The 19253-nt window shown below is 45.9% G+C and overlaps 1 protein-coding gene across 2 annotated transcripts in view; it reads left to right on the top strand.

Annotated features, from left to right (window-relative positions):
* LOC124046428 (ecto-NOX disulfide-thiol exchanger 1-like) overlaps positions 1-17113 on the top strand; it is a 99840-nt gene extending 82727 nt beyond the window's left edge. For both annotated transcript variants that reach the window (XM_046366784.1, XM_046366791.1), the window contains 7 exons: positions 1765-1882; positions 2526-2716; positions 4368-4475; positions 10237-10296; positions 10902-11004; positions 15733-15818; positions 15968-17113. In XM_046366784.1, coding sequence (XP_046222740.1) covers positions 1765-1882; positions 2526-2716; positions 4368-4475; positions 10237-10296; positions 10902-11004; positions 15733-15818; positions 15968-16099 — 798 coding nt within the window. In that variant the 3' untranslated portion in view covers positions 16100-17113. The remainder of the gene's footprint in view (positions 1-1764; positions 1883-2525; positions 2717-4367; positions 4476-10236; positions 10297-10901; positions 11005-15732; positions 15819-15967) is intronic.
* Positions 17114-19253: the final 2140 nt, after the last annotated feature.

Below are 19253 nucleotides of genomic sequence, written 5' to 3'. Positions count from 1 at the left end.
CATGAGAACTAAACAAAAACATCCTATTGATCTCATGGAATGGGGGATATATTTGGTTGTAGAAACATTACACAAACCTAGATTTGAATCGTTGATTATTTTACACCACCTTGGTCTTGATTTGGCCATTTGGAGACCATGCCGATTTATTGAAGTGAATTAAAAGTAATGACCAGGTATTTGAGAGTGTCTATCTGTGAGGGGCAGCATTATCCAGGCAGATGTTAAAGACATGCTCCAGGAACTTTGGCGACTACTAAGTATTTTTTAAACCTCCCGCTTTAGGGTGGATGTGTCAATGTATTGGTCATACACTCATAATCTATCATTACTATGACCTCCATTAGGCATGGAATCCCTAGTTTGAAAGCAACTGTTTTTCTGGATGCTGTGCTGCGCCATTTTCCCTACATTTCCCCCCACCTGGGCTAGCCCCCTAGCAATTTGAGTTCTAGCCAATGAGCTTCAGCCCCCTTGCCATTTAAGTGACAGCTATCAAGATGCACACACAGCAAAGCGAGAGAGAGCAATGACGTGGTGCACATCTCTGCAATTTCAGGGGACCACTTTTGTCTTGTGAGCGTGACCTTCAGAACTACTGGCTAAAATGTATACAAAAGCATTGGAGAATCTCTTTAACTTTATATGACCCTTCATACTGTAAGCCCTCTATGGTCATACTGTACATGTCTCTAAGTCAAGTCAGTGAGAATCATGCCATGTCTATTCTCAAAGCAACCAGAGGTAAGGCATTGATGTGGAAGAAGAGACACTAACAGTAAACATGACGGGGTGAGTCTTGTTAGCATGCCACCATTGTGAGATCCTTTGTTACGGTTCAGTAGTATGCTTGGTAAGTGTTCAAGTAGTTCAAGTAAGGGAACTCTGTAGTCTGAACCGTCATGGATTAACTATGACAAATGGCTGTGAATTAATTAGCTACTGATGTCAGTATCAACATGACAGTAATATGAAATTCCAGTTTGATTATGAGCTGATAAAGGAGTTGGCAGAAATCAGGAGATCAGATGAGCCTCTAAACACCATTGTATTTCTCCGTCTTCATGCCGTACTGTAGTTTCTAAGAAAAAGGATCTGGCTGGTTCAGTACTTACAGCTGAGGTTTTCTGTGCTCACAGTCACACATAACAAAACTCTCCCTCCAACCCTCGCTCCCTTTCTCTCTCTTCCTTCTCCTCTCATAACTCTATCCCTCTCTCCCCTAGTTGAGTCATTGCTAAGCATATTTACTTTATTTGAGGAGAGATTTCACAGTGGTGGTATTAGACAGCCTCACAGCTGAGACAGTACTAGTTATCAGAGCAGCTGGGAGAATGAGATGATTTCTATGCTCCTCTGTCTTTAGCGTGTGAAAAAAAGGAAGCATTCAAACTGCCCATGGGCACAGATCTAGGATCAGTTTACATTACCCTCTAAATACTAACCTTAACCATTGCAGAAGGAAAACAAAACTGAGTCATTCCATGTCATTTCAGCAAGCCATGCTTCGGAGCTTTGGGCGAGATGGTGGGTGTCGAAATCCTCGTTCTTGTGCTTTTTGAGGTGGAATGACTCATTTGACCATAGTTCAGTCTCTAGGGGTAACTGGATCCTCTTCCACCACATACTCTGTCCACAGGTACAATATATAAAGTTAGTAACCATCTTTAAAAGGGCAGTCTGGTTGAAACCATTTTTAGACAGGCATCTGGTTGGGTGTATAGTACTGAGACACTGAGGTGTCCTTGCGTTGTGATGTGACAGGAGCTGCGGAACGCCAACAGTGAGGAGATCATGGGGATTCGCCGGGAGGAGGAGATGGAGATGTCTGATGATGACTCGGATGAGAGCCCCTGTAAGAAGATACGTAGGGAGGACAACGGTAGGTCAGACACAGGTCCAATTCCAAATTTACTCCTAGGTTCTAGGCCCTAGCGCTTGACTCCTGGGTGCTAGCCCCTAGGCACTGGTACCTTTTAATGATGGCAGACCAGTGTAGCTCATAAATCACCAGACTGCTACAGTATATATTGGTGGTAGATGTTCATGACCTGTCACACAGCCCCAGAACTATAGACACTGCCAGTCAAATGGCAGGAAGAACAATCGAGCAGCTGGGATATGATGGGATGTTCTAGATGGGCTGTGGTGGTACAGTGACCAAGCTGCTCAGATTTAGAACACTTCACAATCTATTACTGCTCTGCTCCAAAGCTGAAGCCTATTCTAATGCCTGCTGAAGGAGTCTGTTGAAAGGACAGCAGTGCTTTACTGAGCCGCTCTGAACAGCTCCCTTTGATGTGTCCTGAATACATTACATGTATGGAGGAGGATAGAGAACAATATAAACCTCCACTTCCAGTGACTCACAGGTTGGGTAGAGAGTTGACTCACTGCAGTTTGTGTGTGTATGTGTGTGCATGCGTGTGCGTTTATACATATGTGTGTGTCTTGTGTCTAACCCTCCCCCATCCTCTCCAGGTGTGTGTCTTGTGCCTAACCCTCTCTCCCCTCCTCCTCTAAAGGTGTGTGTGGCCAGTCTGGGGCCTCTCTGAGGGAGGAGAATGACTCTCTGCGCTGGCAGCTGGAGGCCTACAGGAACGAGGTGGAGCTGCTGAGGAAGGAGCAGGGCAAGGCCTGCCACCCCGACGACCCCGAACACTCCCTCAACACACACACACACCTGCTACAGCAGAGCATGCACAACATGCATCAGGTACATTATTACACCATCTACACCTGGATCATATTCCACCTGTGATTCCACTGTTGGGATTGTGCTGATACCAACAGTAATTGATATACAGTACCATCAATAGAATACAGTGCCAACACTCTCATCACATGCTGCAAATATGTGTACCTGTGCTTTCACTAGCAAAAGGTCATTGAAGGTCAAAGCACCGGTACCTAGAAACAAAGAGTATTAGGGACAGTGCAGCTACAGTACACATCACTCTGATTTATTCTGACTGTCCTGTCTACCGCATTCACACTCCCTCCCTTTACAACCTGACCCAGACAGACCACAACACAGTCAGACCTCTGCCTGCTGTTGTTCCTTGCTTACTGGTGTCTCCTCTGTGTTCATCACCCTCTCTGTTGTTGTTGTCCTTCCAGCACTGTCTCTCTATCTAACTGTGTTGTGGTCTATTGTGTAACTGTCTCCCTATCTAACTGTGTTGTGGTCTATTGTGTAACTGTCTCTCTATCTAACTGTGTTGTGGTCTATTGTGTTACTGTCTCTCTGTGTGTCTCCCTATCTAACTGTGTTGTGGTCTATTGTGCTACTGTCTCCCTGTGTTTCTCCCTATCTAACTGTGTTGTGGTCTATTGTGTAACTGTCTCCCTGTGTGTCTCCCTATCTAACTGTGTTTTGGTCTATTGTGTAACTGTCTCCCTGTGTGTCTCCCTATCTAACTGTGTTGTGGTCTATTGTGTTACTGTCTCTCTGTGTGTCTCCCTATCTAACTGTGTTGTGGTCTATTGTGTTACTGTCTCTCTGTGTGTCTCCCTATCTAACTGTGTTGTGGTCTATTGTGTAACTGTCTCCCTGTGTGTCTCCCTATCTAACTGTGTTGTGGTCTATTGTGTAACTGTCTCCCTGTGTGTCTCCCTATCTAACTGTGTTGTGGTCTATTGTGTAACTGTCTCCCTGTGTGTCTCCCTATCTAACTGTGTTGTGGTCTATTGTGTAACTGTCTCCCTGTGTGTCTCCCTATCTAACTGTGTTTTGGTCTATTGTGTAACTGTCTCCCTATCTAACTGTGTTGTGGTCTATTGTGTTACTGTCTCCCTGTGTGTCTCCCTATCTAACTGTGTTGTGGTATATTGTGTTACTGTCTCTCTGTGTGTCTCCCTATCTAACTGTGTTGTGGTCTATTGTGTAACTGTCTCTCTGTGTGTCTCCCTATCTAACTGTGTTTTGGTCTATTGTGTAACTGTCTCCCTGTGTGTCTCCCTATCTAACTGTGTTGTGGTCTATTGTGTAACTGTCTCCCTATCTAACTGTGTTGTGGTCTATTGTGTAACTGTCTCTCTGTGTGTCTCCCTATCTAACTGTGTTGTGGTCTATTGTGTAACTGTGTCTCTGTGTGTCTCCCTATCTAACTGTGTTGTGGTCTATTGTGTAACTGTCTCTCTATGTGTCTCCCTATCTAACTGTGTTGTGGTCTATTGTGTAACTGTCTCTCTTTGTGTCTCCCTATCTAACTGTGTTGTGGTCTATTGTGTAACTGTCTCTCTGTGTGTCTCCCTATCTAACTGTGTTGTGGTCTATTGTGTAACTGTCTCTCTGTGTGTCTCCCTATCTGTGTTGTGGTCTATTGTGTAACAGTCTCTCTGTGTGTCTCTCTCTCTCCTCCCAGCAACTGCTGAGTCTGCAGGATCAGCTGAGGAGTAAGGAGGTGGAGCTGGAGCAGGCTAGAGACGAACACAGATACCTGGAGGGAGAGGTCCTAGCCCTGAGAGACAAGGTGAGAGAACATACACACACAGACACACACACACACACACACACGAGTGTGGAAACTCGCACTCACTGATCCAGATGGGAGTGTAGGGTTCTGAGTCATGATGGTTATGAAGATATAGAGAAATAAATGGCAAAAAGAACCTCCTTACACATAACAGTACCAGGGTGTCCCTATTACTGATCTGTACTGTACTGTATCATATATGAGTACAGAGGCCCCTGAGCTCTGTAGGGTTGGCTATTGGGTTTTTAACATACCGAGTAACTGACAAGGATCGAAATGTATTTATAAACTGGGTGTTTTGAGCCCTGAATGCTGATTGGCTGACAGCCGTGGTATATCAGACCATATACCACGATTATGACAAAACTTGTATTTTTACTGCTCTAATTACGTTGGTAACCAGTTTTATAATAGCAGTAAGGCACCTCGGGGGGTTGTGATATATGGCCAATATACCTCGGCTAAGGGCTGTGTCCAGGCACTCTGCTTTGTGTCGTGCATAAGAACAGCCCTTAGCCGTGGTATATTGGCCAAATACCACACCTCCTTGGGCCTTATTTCTTACATATAGTGAAACATACAGACTGCAGGAGGGAGTTAAGGACATTTACATTTACATTTAACATTTAAGTCATTTAGCAGACGCTCTTATCCAGAGCGACTTACAAATTGGTGCATTCACCTTATGACATCCAGTGGAACAGTCACTTTACAATAGTGCATCTAAATCTTAAAGGGGGGTGAGAGGGATTACTTATCCTATCCTAGGTATTCCTTAAAGAGGTGGGGCTTCAGGTGTCTCCGGAAGGTGGTGATTGACTCCGCTGTGATTGACTCCCTCACGACTCCGGCGTCGTGAGGGAGTTTGTTCCACCATTGGGGGGCCAGATCAGCGAACAGTTTTGACTGGGCTGAGCGGGAGCTGTACTTCCTCAGTGGTAGGGAGGCGAGCAGGCCAGAGGTGGATGAACGCAGTGCCCTTGTTTGGGTGTAGGGCCTGATCAGAGCCTGGAGGTACTGAGGTGCCGTTCCCCTCACAGCTCCGTAGGCAAGCACCATGGTTTTGTAGCGGATGCGAGCTTCAACTGGAAGCCAGTGGAGAGAACGGAGGAGCGGGGTGACGTGAGAGAACTTGGGAAGGTTGAACACCAGACGGGCTGCGGCGTTCTGGATGAGTTGAAGGGGTTTAATGGCACAGGCAGGGAGCCCAGCCAACAGCGAGTTGCAGTAATCCAGACGGGAGATGACAAGTGCCTGGATTAGGACCTGCGCCGCTTCCTGTGTGAGGCAGGGTCGTACTCTGCGGATGTTGTAGAGCATGAACCTACAGGAACGGGCCACCGCCTTGATGTTGGTTGAGAACGACAGGGTGTTGTCCAGGATCACGCCAAGGTTCTTAGCGCTTTGGGAGGAGGACACAATGGAGTTGTCAACCGTGATGGCGAGATCATGGAACGGGCAGTCCTTCCCCGGGAGGAAGAGCAGCTCCGTCTTGCCGAGGTTCAGCTTGAGGTGGTGATCCGTCATCCACACTGATATGTCTGCCAGACATGCAGAGATGCGATTCGCCACCTGGTCATCAGAAGGGGGAAAGGAGAAGATTAATTGTGTGTCGTCTGCATAGCAATGATAGGAGAGACCATGTGAGGTTATGACAGAGCCAAGTGACTTGGTGTATAGCGAGAATAGGAGAGGGCCTAGAACAGAGCCCTGGGGGACACCAGTGGTGAGAGCGCGTGGTGAGGAGACAGATTCTCGCCACGCCACCTGGTAGGAGCGACCTGTCAGGTAGGACGCAATCCAAGCGTGGACCGCGCCGGAGATGCCCAACTCGGAGAGGGTGGAGAGGAGGATCTGATGGTTCACAGTATCGAAGGCAGCCGATAGATCTAGAAGGATGAGAGCAGAGGAGAGAGAGTTAGCTTTAGCAGTGCGGAGCGCCTCCGTGATACAGAGGAGAGCAGTCTCAGTTGAATGACTAGTCTTGAAACCTGACTGGTTTGGATCAAGGAGGTCATTCAGAGAGAGATAGCTGGAGAGCTGGCCAAGGACGGCATGTTCAAGAGTTTTGGAGAGAAAAGAAAGAAGGGATACTGGTCTGTAATTGTTGACATCGGAGGGATCGAGTGTAGGTTTTTTCAGAAGGGGTGCAACTCTCGCTCTCTTGAAGACGGAAGGGACGTAGCCAGCGGTCAGGGATGAGTTGATGAGCGAGGTGAGTTAAGGGAGAAGGTCTCCGGAAATGGTCTGGAGAAGAGAGGAGGGGATAGGGTCAAACGGGCAGGTTGTTGGGTGGCCGGCCGTCACAAGATGCGAGATTTCATCTGGAGAGAGAGGGGAGAAAGAGGTCAGAGCACAGGGTAGGGCAGTGTGAGCAGAACCAGCGGTGTCGTTTGACTTAGCAAACGAGGATCGGATGTCGTCGACCTTCTTTTCAAAATGGTTGACGAAGTCATCTGCAGAGAGGGAGGGGGGGGGGAGGATTCAGGAGGGAAGAGAAGGTGGCAAAGAGCTTCCTAGGGTTAGAGGCAGATGCTTGGAATTTAGAGTGGTAGAAAGTGGCTTTAGCAGCAGAGACAGAGGAGTAAAATGTAGAGAGGAGGGAGTGAAAGGATGCCAGGTCCGCAGGGAGGCGAGTTTTCCCACATTTCCGCTCGGCTGCCCGGAGCCCTGTTCTGTGAGCTCGCAATGAGTCATCGAGCCACGGAGCGGGAGGGGAGGACCGAGCCGGCCTGGAGGATAGGGGACATAGAGAGTCAAAGGATGCAGAGAGGGAGGAGAGGAGGGTTGAGGAGGCAGAATCAGGAGATAGGTTGGAGAAGGTTTGAGCAGAGGGAAGAGATGATAGGATGGAAGAGGAGAGAGTAGCGGGGGAGAGAGAGCGAAGGTTGGGACGGCGCGATACCATCCGAGTAGGGGCAGTGTGGGAGGTGTTGGATGAGAGCGAGAGGGAAAAGGATACAAGGTAGTGGTCGGAGACTTGGAGGGGAGTTGCAATGATGTTAGTGGAAGAACAGCATCTAGTAAAGATGAGGTCGAGCGTATTGCCTGCCTTGTGAGTAGGGGGGGAAGGTGAGAGGGTGAGGTCAAAAGACATGGTTTTGATGTAGTGGCAGTCTAGTATTTATTTTGGCAGGCTACTATAGCTGTCTCTTCAAATATTCACTTTATCTCCCTCCTCTTTATCTATCTCTGTCTCTGTCTCTTTCTATCTTTGTTTCTGCACAAGTTGCTCTCCCTCAGTAGGGGGGCACACACACATGTCCCTCATCCCCCTCCCTCCATGTCCTCTCATCCCCCTCTCCTCTCACTCTCCACCCCACTCACTCCTCTCCAAGCCAGCCAGACTCTGAAATGGCTCAAATGGCTCAAACTTCCTCTCAAGACGGTCTGAGAGCATAGGCAGCAGGCATGTGTGTTTGGCTAGCCCTGCTCCACCCTGGTCCCTCCCCCTTTTACCCTTCCATTCATTCTATTTTCATCTCTTATCAAAAGGAAAAGAGACAAATTAATACATTTACTCAATAAAATTGTATTTTTCAAATAATCTTTCTCAAAAACGTTGTACACTGAACAAAAATATAAACGCAACATATAGTGGTGATCTCAAACATTTTCGATATGCACAAAAAGCTTATTTCTCTCCAAATTTGAGCTCAAATTTGTTTACATCCTTGTTATTGAGCATTTCTCTTTTTCCAAGATAATCCATCTACCTGACAGGTGTGGCAAATCAAGAAGCTGATTAAACAGCATAATCATTACACAGGTGCACTTTGCGCTGGGGACAATTAAAGGCCACTCTAAAATGTGCAGTTTTGTCACACAGCACAATGCCACAGATGTCTCAAGTTTTTCCACCAGAGCTGTTGCCAGATAACTGAATGTTAATTTCTTTACCATAATCCTCCTCCAACGTAATTTATAGAGAATTTGGCAGTACGTCCAACCGGCCTCACAACCACAGACCACGTGTTTGGCGTTGTGCGGGCGAGCAGTGTGCTGATGTCAACGTCGTGAACAGAGTGCCCCATGGTGGCGGTGGGGTTGTGGTATGGGCAGGCATACGCTACGGACAATGAAGTCAATTGGATTTTATCTATGGCAATTTGAATGCACAGAGATACCCTGATGAGATCCTGAGGCCCATTGCCACCATCACCTCATGTTTCAGAATTATAATGCAGGAATTCGCAAGGATTTGTACACAATTCCTGGAAGCTGAAAATGTCCCAGTTCTTCCATGGCCTGCATACTCACCAGACATATCACCCATTAAGCCTGTTTGAGATGCTCTGGATTGATGTGTACGACAGCGTGTTCCAGTTCCCGCCAATATCCAGCAACTTTGCACAGCCATTGAAGAGGAGTTGGACAACATTCCACAGGCCACAATCAACAGCCTGATCAACTCTATGTGAAGGAGATGTGTCGCCATGAAGCAAATGGTGGCCATACCAGATACTGACTGGTTTTCTGACTAACAGATGCATATCTGTATTCCCAGTCATGTGAAATCCAGAGATTAGGACCAAATTAATTTATTTCAATTGACTGATTTTCTCATATGAACTGTAACTAAGTATAAAAAAAATAGTTGCATGTTGCATTTATATTTTTGTTCAGTATATATTGTCCTCATATAATAATCGGTTCTCTTCATTTTTTGTTCCTAAAAATGTTTACCCCGACTTTGAAAACCACTGGCCTACAACATGGTCAAGCAAATGAATGGTTCTGACAGTTTACCAAACAACTACTGATTTAGAACCACACAGACAACAGGAGCACTGCCTTCACTATTCCAGCACCATTTCAACATAAACATTTAAATAACATGTGTGTGTGTGTGTGTGTGTGTGTGTGTGTGTGTGTGTGTGTGTGTGTGTGTGTGTGTGTGTGTGTGTGTGTGTGTGTGTGTGTGTGTGTGTGTGTGTGTGTGTGTGTGTGTGTGTGTGTGTGTGTGTGTGTGTGTGTGTGTGTGTGTGTGTGTGTGTGTGTGTGTGTGCGTGTGCAAGTAGAAACAACATGTTGACTTGTAGACTAGATGAACCCCAATGCCATCCTCTCTTTCATGTTGGCAAAACGATCTGACTGTCATTCAGTAGTACACACTTTTAGTTGTCCTAGACTAGGCTACCTGGAAAAACTGCTTACTAGCCTAACTTCCTCACATGGGCAAAAATGAGCCAGCTAAGTTAGCTAGCTAGCTTGTTAACATGAACCTACTACATCTAGGCCACATATTGAACTTCAATCGTCTCAAGCCAGTGGCACTATGTTTGAATTGAGGATGAGATCAGAATATACGTTATAATCATTTGCCTGTATCATTGGTCAAATGTATGTGGAAGGCTGGCTTCCTTTGGCATCCATGAACACACTCCACTGCTGAGAATAATACAACCCGTGGATGGACGAGTACCTTTCTGATTCTATCTGATTCTGCTAACTGTAACTGTTTATTCATTATTATTGGACTGAGATAATGGGAACATCAATAGGAATAGAGCTCCTGTGGAGAAAGAGTGTATTCAGCTACCAGTGGACAGATGGATGATAGATGAACAAATGAACGGACAGATAGAACATCCAGGGAGGATACATTGTTTCCATATAGTCCAAAGATGCTACCTTAAACAACAGCTACTTGGATCTTGCTTCTGTTACTAAGACCATGTTCTATGCCTCTGTTTGTTATCAGGGTTACCAGGGATGAAGGGTCAGTACTTGATGTTGGTCTCTGTCTTGTTTTCAGATGCTGACTAACGGGGATGTAGAGGTAGTGGAGGGGACCAACGGAGAAACACCTGAGAAGGTCAGTTCGCCCCAACATACACCACTACACAGTACCCACACAATACTGTACACACAATACTGTACACAAAACAGGAGGCTGGTGGCACCTTAATTGGGGAGGGCAGCTCATAGTAATGGCTGGAACAGAATGAATGGAATGGTATCAAACATATCAAACACTTGGTTTTCATATGTGTGATACCATTCCATCCATTACTATGAGCTGTCCTCCCCTCTCCAGCCTCCTGTGTACACACACACACATGCAATCAACATCTCTTGAGTGATTTTATTGACCCAGCTAGCCAGTGTGAGGTGACATCAGCGTCTGAGGACGTCTTCAGAGCAGGGGGGTAGGCCTATGCATTAGGGGTATATGGGGAGGGGGAGGGGGTTGTAGTGTGTTACTGTGTATGTCCCTTGTGCCCTGTGAAAGGAGATGCACTGGTGAAGAGAGGAGAAGAGGAAGGAAAGAGGGGTATCCCAATGGAGTAGCATCAGTAGCACCAGCCACTCTCCTCTCTCTCATAAAAATAACAGTACCCCGATGAGTGCACACACATCAGCTCACATTGCGTTTGTGTGTCTATAAGGACTAACACTGTGTTGTTTGTGTGTCTGTAGGTAGTGAACGGCTATGCCACCACTCTGTACCGCAGCAGAGACAGGAGGAGTGAAGCAGCCGTGAGAGGACCCCTCACATCAGAGAGAGAGGCTCTGCTACTGGGTACAGTACATATACATTTGATGTATACTACAAAGCATATGCATAATATTAACTGGATTGCTACATTTTCGCCTGTAATATTCATCTGACTGGGAGTGTTTTAATGGTTGGTGTTCAACATGTTGGAGGGGAGCCAATCGTTAATGGGGTGAAACAGTCTTGAAAGCCTGTCTATCCAGCCTGGTCTCAGAGCAAAACATATAATATTTGACTCAAATCTGTGCCACTCCATTTAGTATGAAATGTTACTTTACGTTAGGTTACATTAAATTGGCCTACGTGAATCAGAGTCACTCAAATAGGTATGCCAATGTTATATTTGGTATGACACTTGGGGGTATGACACTCGGGGGCCTCCCGGGTGAAACAGCGGTCTAAGGCACTGCATCTCAATGCTAGAGGCGTCACTACAGACCCCCTGGTTCAAATCCAGGCTGTTTCACAACCAGCCGTGATTGGAAGTCCCATAGGGCAGTGTAGGCCATCATTGTATATAAGAATTAGTTCTTAACTGACTTGCTAGTAAAAAAAAGGTTAATTAAGGCAAAAACAAATGGAGGGTCGTTGGTCGGACGTATAATGTGAACGTCTAGCTATCCAAAGGGTGCGCATTCAAATCTCATTCTGGACAACTTCAGCATTTTAGCTAATTAGAACTGCTTACTACTTTTTAGCTACTTTGCAACTATTTAGCATGTTAGATAACCCTTCCCCTCACCTTAACCCTTTAACTTAACTCCTAACCTTAACCCTAACCTTAACTCCTAACCTAACAAAAGTATGTGGACAACCCTTCAAGTTAGTGGATTCGAGCACAAAGTCAATCTCCATAGACAAACATTGGCAGTAGAATGGCATTACTGAGGAGGTCAGTGACTTTCAATGTGGCACCGTCATAGGATGGCACCTTTCCAACAAGTCAGTTCGTCAAGTTTCTTAGAGCTGCCCCGGCCAGTGATAAGTAATGGTATTGTGAAGTAGAAACATCTAGGAGCAACAACGGCTCAGCCGCGAAGTGGTAGGCCACACAAGCTCACAGAACGGAAACGCTGAAGGGCATAGCACGTAAAAGTAATCTGGCCTCAGTTGCAACACTCACTACCGAGTTCCAAACTGCCTCTGGAGGCAAAATCAGCACAAGAACTGTTCGTCAGGAGCTTCATGAAATAGGTTTCCATAGCCGAGCATCCGCACACAAGCCTAAATTTACCAAGCGTCGGCAAGACTGATGTGAGGCTCGCTGCCATTGGACCCTTCACCACCTAGCACTCCGACGGATGAATCTGGATTTGGCGGATGCAAGGAGAATGCTACCTGCCCCAATATATAGTGCAAACGGTAAAGTTTGGTGGAGGAGTAATAATTGTCTGGGGCTGTTTCTCATGGTTTGGGCTAGGACCCTTACTTCCAGTTAAGGGAAATCTTAACACTATAGCATACAATGACATTCTAGATGATTCTGTGCTTCCAACTTTGTGGCAGTTTGAGAAAGGCCCTTTCCTGTTTCAGCATGACAAAGCCCCGTGCACAAAGTGAGGTCCATACAGCAATGGTTTGTCGAGATCGGTGTGGAAGAACTTGACTGGCCTGCGCAGAGCCAGTCACTTTTGAGATGAATTGGAACACCGACTGCGAGCCAGGTCTAATTGCCCAACATAGGTGCACGACCTCACTAATGCTCTTGTGGCTGAATGGAAGCAAGTCCCTGCAGCAATGTTCCAACATCTAGTAGAAAGCCTCCCCAGACGAGTGGAGGCCATTATAGCTGGAAAGGGGGGGGGCAACTCAATATTAATGGCCATGATTTTGGAATGAAATGTTCGACCAGCATACTTTTGGTCTTGTAGTGACACGGATTTTGTAAAATATCATATGTTTTGCTCTGAGACTAGGTAGGTCTGTTGTGTTATTGGATGAAGAACCCAAGGACTGGGTGGAGGGGGGCTCAGGTGAGAGGTACTATGGGTCTGGTTGCCAAGCAGTACTCTGCTGGCCCTGGCCACACACACACGCCAACTCTGAACGTAGGCACATGCAAAACGCACGTATGCAGGCACACACACGAACACACACATGATCTCTCCCAGCTGCACGCTGCAGTGCTATGGTTGTGTTCACACACAGAAACACACTCAGCACAGGGCGCCGGGGACACTGAGATAGACGAGGATGCCGTCAGCCAGAACAGAAGAAAAGACTAACCGGTTTCAGGCGAGAGGAGAGACTGACTGTAGAACACAAATTGCCTAATTCTCCCGTGGCTCTTCTCTCCGTCTCCCTCTATCCTCCCCCTCTACCTCTCCCTCTTTCCTCCCCCTTTCTCCTCCCCCTCTACCTCCCCTCCATTTCAGCTCCCAGAAATGTAGTTTCATCACAAAAAGGAAGCAGCTTCTATTCTGATTCTGACCGGAGTCATTTTATTAGCCTGCTTTCCTTTTGTTTCTGTTCACTGTCTGAATCTCCTGTAGAGGTACAAGCACAAAATAGTTCTGTGCCAATTCTGAGATTAGCAGCTGGAAAGCAGAGCTCCATTTGGTGCTGTAGGGAGGTAAAAACAGCTTGGTGTAAAACAGAGCCAGGAGCCTGTTGGAGCAGAGCAGAGAAGGGGAGAGAAGAGGGGAGAGCAGACGAAAGGGGAGCAGAGTAGAGCAAAGAGGAGTAGGCAGATGCACATTTATCTCTTTTAACGCGGCCCACAGAAAGCCAACATGAAGGAGAGGAGAGGCAGAGCTCTCTATCTCCATGCCAGCCAGCCACCCTGTCTGCTTCCCAGCCTGCCGCAGCCAGTGGGGGCTGGTGGGAGGAGCTATAGGAGGACAGGCTCATTGTAATGGCTGGAATATAATACATAGATTGGAGTCAATCATGTGACTACCATATGTTTGATGTGTTTGATACTGTTCCATTTATTCTATTCCAGCCATTACAATGAGCCTGTCCTCCAATAGCTCCTCCCACCAGCCTCCTTTGACTGCAGCCAAAACTGCTTCTGGGCTTTTCATTTTTCTGTAAGGGATACACACCTTTACACACACACAAACACATACAGATACACATCCGCATGCATGGACATACACAACAACACGTCCACAACACATATAGACGTGAACGCACACACACATGCACACACTAAGATCCCCCACACACAAACACACCATCCATTCCCACCTCATGCAGTGTGGTGGTTCCGTCTGAGTGGTGGTGGCTGAGGGGAGTAAATTAGTCCTGTCTGTAATGGGCAATGTTCCGTCATATAAATCAGGGGAATAAATATTGGCTCAGGCTTCCCAGGGGACCGCACTATATTCTCTCCCCCTGAGTCGCTGTGTTACCTCTGCAGGACCTCTCACAAGTAATCAACTCAAGTGCTGTTTCTACTCGGACCAGCGTTTTTTATGGCGGCGCGGGATGCATTCATTGCATGGCACGTCGGCAAAATGCAGATTGCAGCTCTGCTGGAGAGCTGAAGTTGAACAGCATGTTCGTTCTCTTCCCTCTTCCTGTCTCTCTCTCTTCTCTATCTCTCATCTCTCTCAATGTCTCTGCTTCTCTCTCTTCTCTATCTCTCATCTCTCTCAATGTCTCTGTTTCTCTCTCTTCTCTATCTCTCATCTCTCTCAATGTCTCTGTTTCTCTCTCTTCTCTATCTCTCATCTCTCTCAATGTCTCTGCTTCTCTCTCTTCTCCATCTCTCATCTCTCTCAATGTCTCTGCTTCTCTCTCTTCTCTCTCTTCTCTGTCTCTCATCTCTCTCAATTTCTCTGTTTCTCTATCTCTCTCCACCTCTCATCTCTCTCAATGTCTCTGCTTCTCTCTCTTCTCTATCTCTCATCTCTCTCAATGTCTCTGTTTCTCTCTCTTCTCTCTCTCAATGTCTCTGTTTCTCTCTCTTCTCTATCTCTCATCTCTTTCAATGTCTCTTCTCTATCTCTCTCCATCTCTCATCTCTCTCAATGTCTCTGTTTCTCTCTCTTCTCTACCTCTCTCCATCTCTCATCTCTCTCAATGTCTCTGCTTCTCTCACTTCTCTATCTCTCTCTATCTCTCATCTCTCTCAATGTCTCTGTTTCTCTCTCTTCTCTATCTCTCATCTCTCTCAATGTCTCTCTTCTCTATCTCTCATCTCTCTCCATGTCTCTCTTCTCTATCTCTCATCTCTCTCAATGTCCCTGTTTCTCTCTCTTCTCTATCGCTCATCTCTCTCAATGTCTCTGCTACTCTATCTCTCTCCATCTCTCATCTCTCTCAATGTCTCTGTTTCTCTCTCTTCTCTATCTCTCTCCATCTCTCATCTCTCTCAATGTCTCTGTTTCTCTCTCTTCTCTATCTCTCTCCATCTCTCATCTCTCTCAATGTCTCTGTTTCTCTCTCTTCTCTATCTCTCATCTCTCTCAATGTTTCTGTTTCTCTCTCTTCTCTATCTCTCTCAATGTCTCTGTTTCTCTCTCTTCTCTATCTCTCATCTCTCTCAATGTCTCTGTTTCTCTCTCTTCTCTATTTCTCATCTCTCTCAATGTCTCTGCTTCTCTCTCTTCTCTGTCTCTCATCTCTCTCAATGTCTCTGTTTCTCTCTCTTCTCTATCTCTCATCTCTCTCAATGTCTCTGCTACTCTATCTCTCTCCATCTCTCATCTCTCTCAATATCTCTCTGTTTTTCTCTATCTCTCAATCTATCTCTGTGTCTCTGTTTCTCGCTCTATCTCTCAATCGCTCTCTGTTTCTCTGCAGGCATCATATCTACCTTCCTCCATGTCCATCCGTTTGGAGCCAACATCGACTATCTGTGGTCCTACATCCAGAGACTGGACACTACGGTCAGTTTATTGACATGAAATAGTCAATAGAGAAAGGGAAAAAGCTGGGGGGAGAACTGAAATGGGCATAAGAAATCTTATCTAATTGTTACACAAATAGGAAAGACCCGTTAGGTGATGTCACCTGTCCCCGTCCCTGTCCCGTCCAGGTGTCAGCGGGTGAGTTGGAGTCTCTGATGGGTCGTCTGCCCAGTGTCTTCAGACAGGAGCTGAGTGGAGTGGGAGCCACGCTGGAGAAACGCTGGAAGTTCTGTGGCTTCCAGAGCCTCGCCTCCATGTGATACAGGGACACAAACACATCACATGACCCAAGACACACACATGGCCTGACAGACCACGTGTGGTACAGGAACATACACACTTCCTGACCAGCCACAAAGCCTGGTGGACACATGAATAGAAGGCGTGTCAAATCCACAGACTGTGTTTGAACGGTGTGTGTATGTTGTGTATCCATAGACATCCACAGTACATGGTGATGATACTCAAAAACAATACAGACACTGATGGATCTTTCCGAGGTCATATCTTTGAGAAGGATTTGCTGACACGGAGGTAGAGGGATCCACACGGATCTCCACTCGATGCTGTAAAACTATATCCACAGATGTCAGACAAGGAGGTCACAGAGCAGACAGTCTCTATGGTAACCTAGTGACCAGACCCCAGCCAACAGAACCTCTCATTGACTGGAGTTGTGTGCGATGCCTATTTCTCTGTTCTCTCTCTCTGTTCTCTCTCTCTCTCTGTTCTCTCTCTCTCTCTCTCTCTCTCTCTGTTCTTTCTCTATTCTCTCTCTCTCTCTGTTCTCTCTCTCTCTGTTCTCTCTCTCTGTTCTCTCTCTCTCCCTGGAGCAGTTGTGTAACTAATTTGTCAACAGCTGACTCCCACTAGGCTGGGAGGGATCCAGGAATATCGGACGGCTGCAATCGAAATATGGATGGGAATGGGGAAAATTTGAGAATTGGGTTACTGATTTATAACTGTAACCCTTGTTACCCCCCACGTCCAGTGTGTTGTGGGGCTTTTTGCTGTAAAACCCAGTTTCACACTCCAACAGGATTGAAGCATTAGCCAGCCTCTCTCTCTCTGTCTGTCTGTGACCCAGAACTGACTTTAGTAGCCTACTGATGACTGGTACTGATACTGTTGGGTTGGGTTGGGACTGTACTGTAGGTCTCCCCCTCTGGATGTCTTTTTGCTCTGGCCTTCTGTGTCCAGTGTGTGCTGTGCGTTGAATTGGTATCTACTCATTTAAATGATTATGTTTTCTAATGTAATAAAAGGTTTTTATCCAAACATCTTCTGATCAATCTAAAAACATTTCAATTCAAGAAGCTTTATCGCCATGACAAGCAACTCAATTCACTGGCTGGTAATGGCAAGACAAGGCTGGTAATGGCAAAAGATACATGCTTTTGCATACATCTGAAATGCTGTATGTTTTGCTTTAATGTTTGTGATCCAGATAGTGAGCTGATATTCCATGTTGGATGATGTGCTGCATCTCCCCGATGACGGAGGTTGAAGAATGTATTCATTCTGGATGAGAAAAGAGAGAGAGAGAGAGAGAGAGAGAGAGGAGGAGGAGCAGAACTCCTCTCCTCCTCTCCCAGTACTTTCTCCTCTCCTATAGCTTCTGATCATGTGCTGGTATGCTATATAGGCCCGATTCCGAAATAACACCTTTCTTACGCACACTTTTCCTACGCACTTCTCACTAGCTGGTATTCCACAACGTTAGTCTAACATGATCCGCTAATGCTAGTGATCCTCACAAACAACTTACATGGAGGTGACAGAGGAAAGGAAGGTAAACAGAACGGAATGGAATTACGCAAAATGTGAGCTACAAATTGAAGAAAACGAACCGTAAAATGATAGTTATAAATGTATGAGGATGTTACTGACGGTGGCTCCCAATATTGGCTCATTTTTAACATGATACACATTGTACAATAAAACTAATAAAAGCTTAGGCATAGGCTACAGTTAAAACATTCTACCGTACATATATCAAATTCTGAGGGCCCACAATGAAAATTCTGAATAACGGCACAGCTATTTATAGCATATTTCACTGTGGAAAAGGGGCCTGTCGTGTTGATGTGATTTTCATGTTGCTTCCATATGGCTGGTTCCACATTCATCTCCAGGGAACATAAGGGACAATTCTCTAAAACAATTGCTATGTGTATTTACAATCCCCTTCTCCAAATGAATGACTCATTTACCTATAGCTCTTATCAGTATATATTATCCATTCATATATACAGTGCATGGAGAATGCTGTAGTAGATGCTTTTTCCACTTGGACCCAGCAGGTTCGCTCGACCTTTTCATGGTTTCCTAGCTCGTTAAGGTTGTGGAATAATGAGGGAATTAAGTCAAGGTCAGAATAAGGCTTATATCTATGGAGACACACCTCCGCCACACCGTAATATCTTTGATCTCCACCCGAACGAATAGTGTGTGAATACCATGCTATTCAAGGTGAATTCGCATAAGGAGAAAAGTTCATAAGAAGGGAATACCGTTCCATTTACGTACGCTTAACTCGGGTCGGAATCAAGGCAGCCTATGTTGGTAAATCTGTACTGAGAGCATGTTGTAAAGCACCACACACACACTTACATACAATACACACTGTATTGCTTTGACTGATGCAACAGCAGGGTAAGCAGGGGAGTATATGGGAGAATCTGGCCCTGTCTGCTCTGCACTAACCGCGTTCTGCTCTCTCATGCATAGAGGATTGCTGTCACCATGGAGAAAGCAGTATGAAGGGTCATAGGCCTGTAATATGCCTGACAAAGACCTGTAATAAGCAGCTGTAGTAGATGGAGAAACCAGACCACTGCAGCCACTGTACCACTCAGACCCATGTAATGCAAATAGGGCTCTGGTTCCACTGCTCTTTTCATTCTATTAATCCTCCTATCCACAGATGTGATTGGATTGGAGTGTAGTCCATTTCAGAGATGTATATTTAATCCCTGATTGACACCTGGCAGTGGAGCCCAGGCTTTGCTGAGTTTTCCCTCCATCCCTCCATCCCACAGCTCTGCTCTCCATATGATTCCACTTTAGACAAACTCTCTCATCTGCCTCAGGATTTCAGCACACATATTCAGGATGTCCAGCTGGAGAAAGATATCAATTTAGGAATCACATGATTCCTCCTCTTTACTCTATTTACTGATGAAATATTTGTCCATTGTGAAATATTATGAAATATCTCATATTTCCCCCTAGCTGCATGGCTACCCCATATTTAGCAACTCAAATAGACAAAAAAATAGCTGATGTAAAAAATAGGATAATATAGAATGAAAAAAGGGGCAGAAATGTTTCCTTACCATGCAATCTGACCAGGAAACACTACCACCCCCACAATTAATCTGTAAATACAGATCTACACTGAATGATGTCTTG

This window comes from Oncorhynchus gorbuscha, linkage group LG01, assembly GCF_021184085.1.
Source record: "Oncorhynchus gorbuscha isolate QuinsamMale2020 ecotype Even-year linkage group LG01, OgorEven_v1.0, whole genome shotgun sequence".
Lineage (NCBI taxonomy): Eukaryota > Metazoa > Chordata > Actinopteri > Salmoniformes > Salmonidae > Oncorhynchus > Oncorhynchus gorbuscha.
The sequence above is the reverse complement of the archived record's forward strand: the minus strand, read 5'-3'. Positions and strand labels throughout refer to the sequence as shown.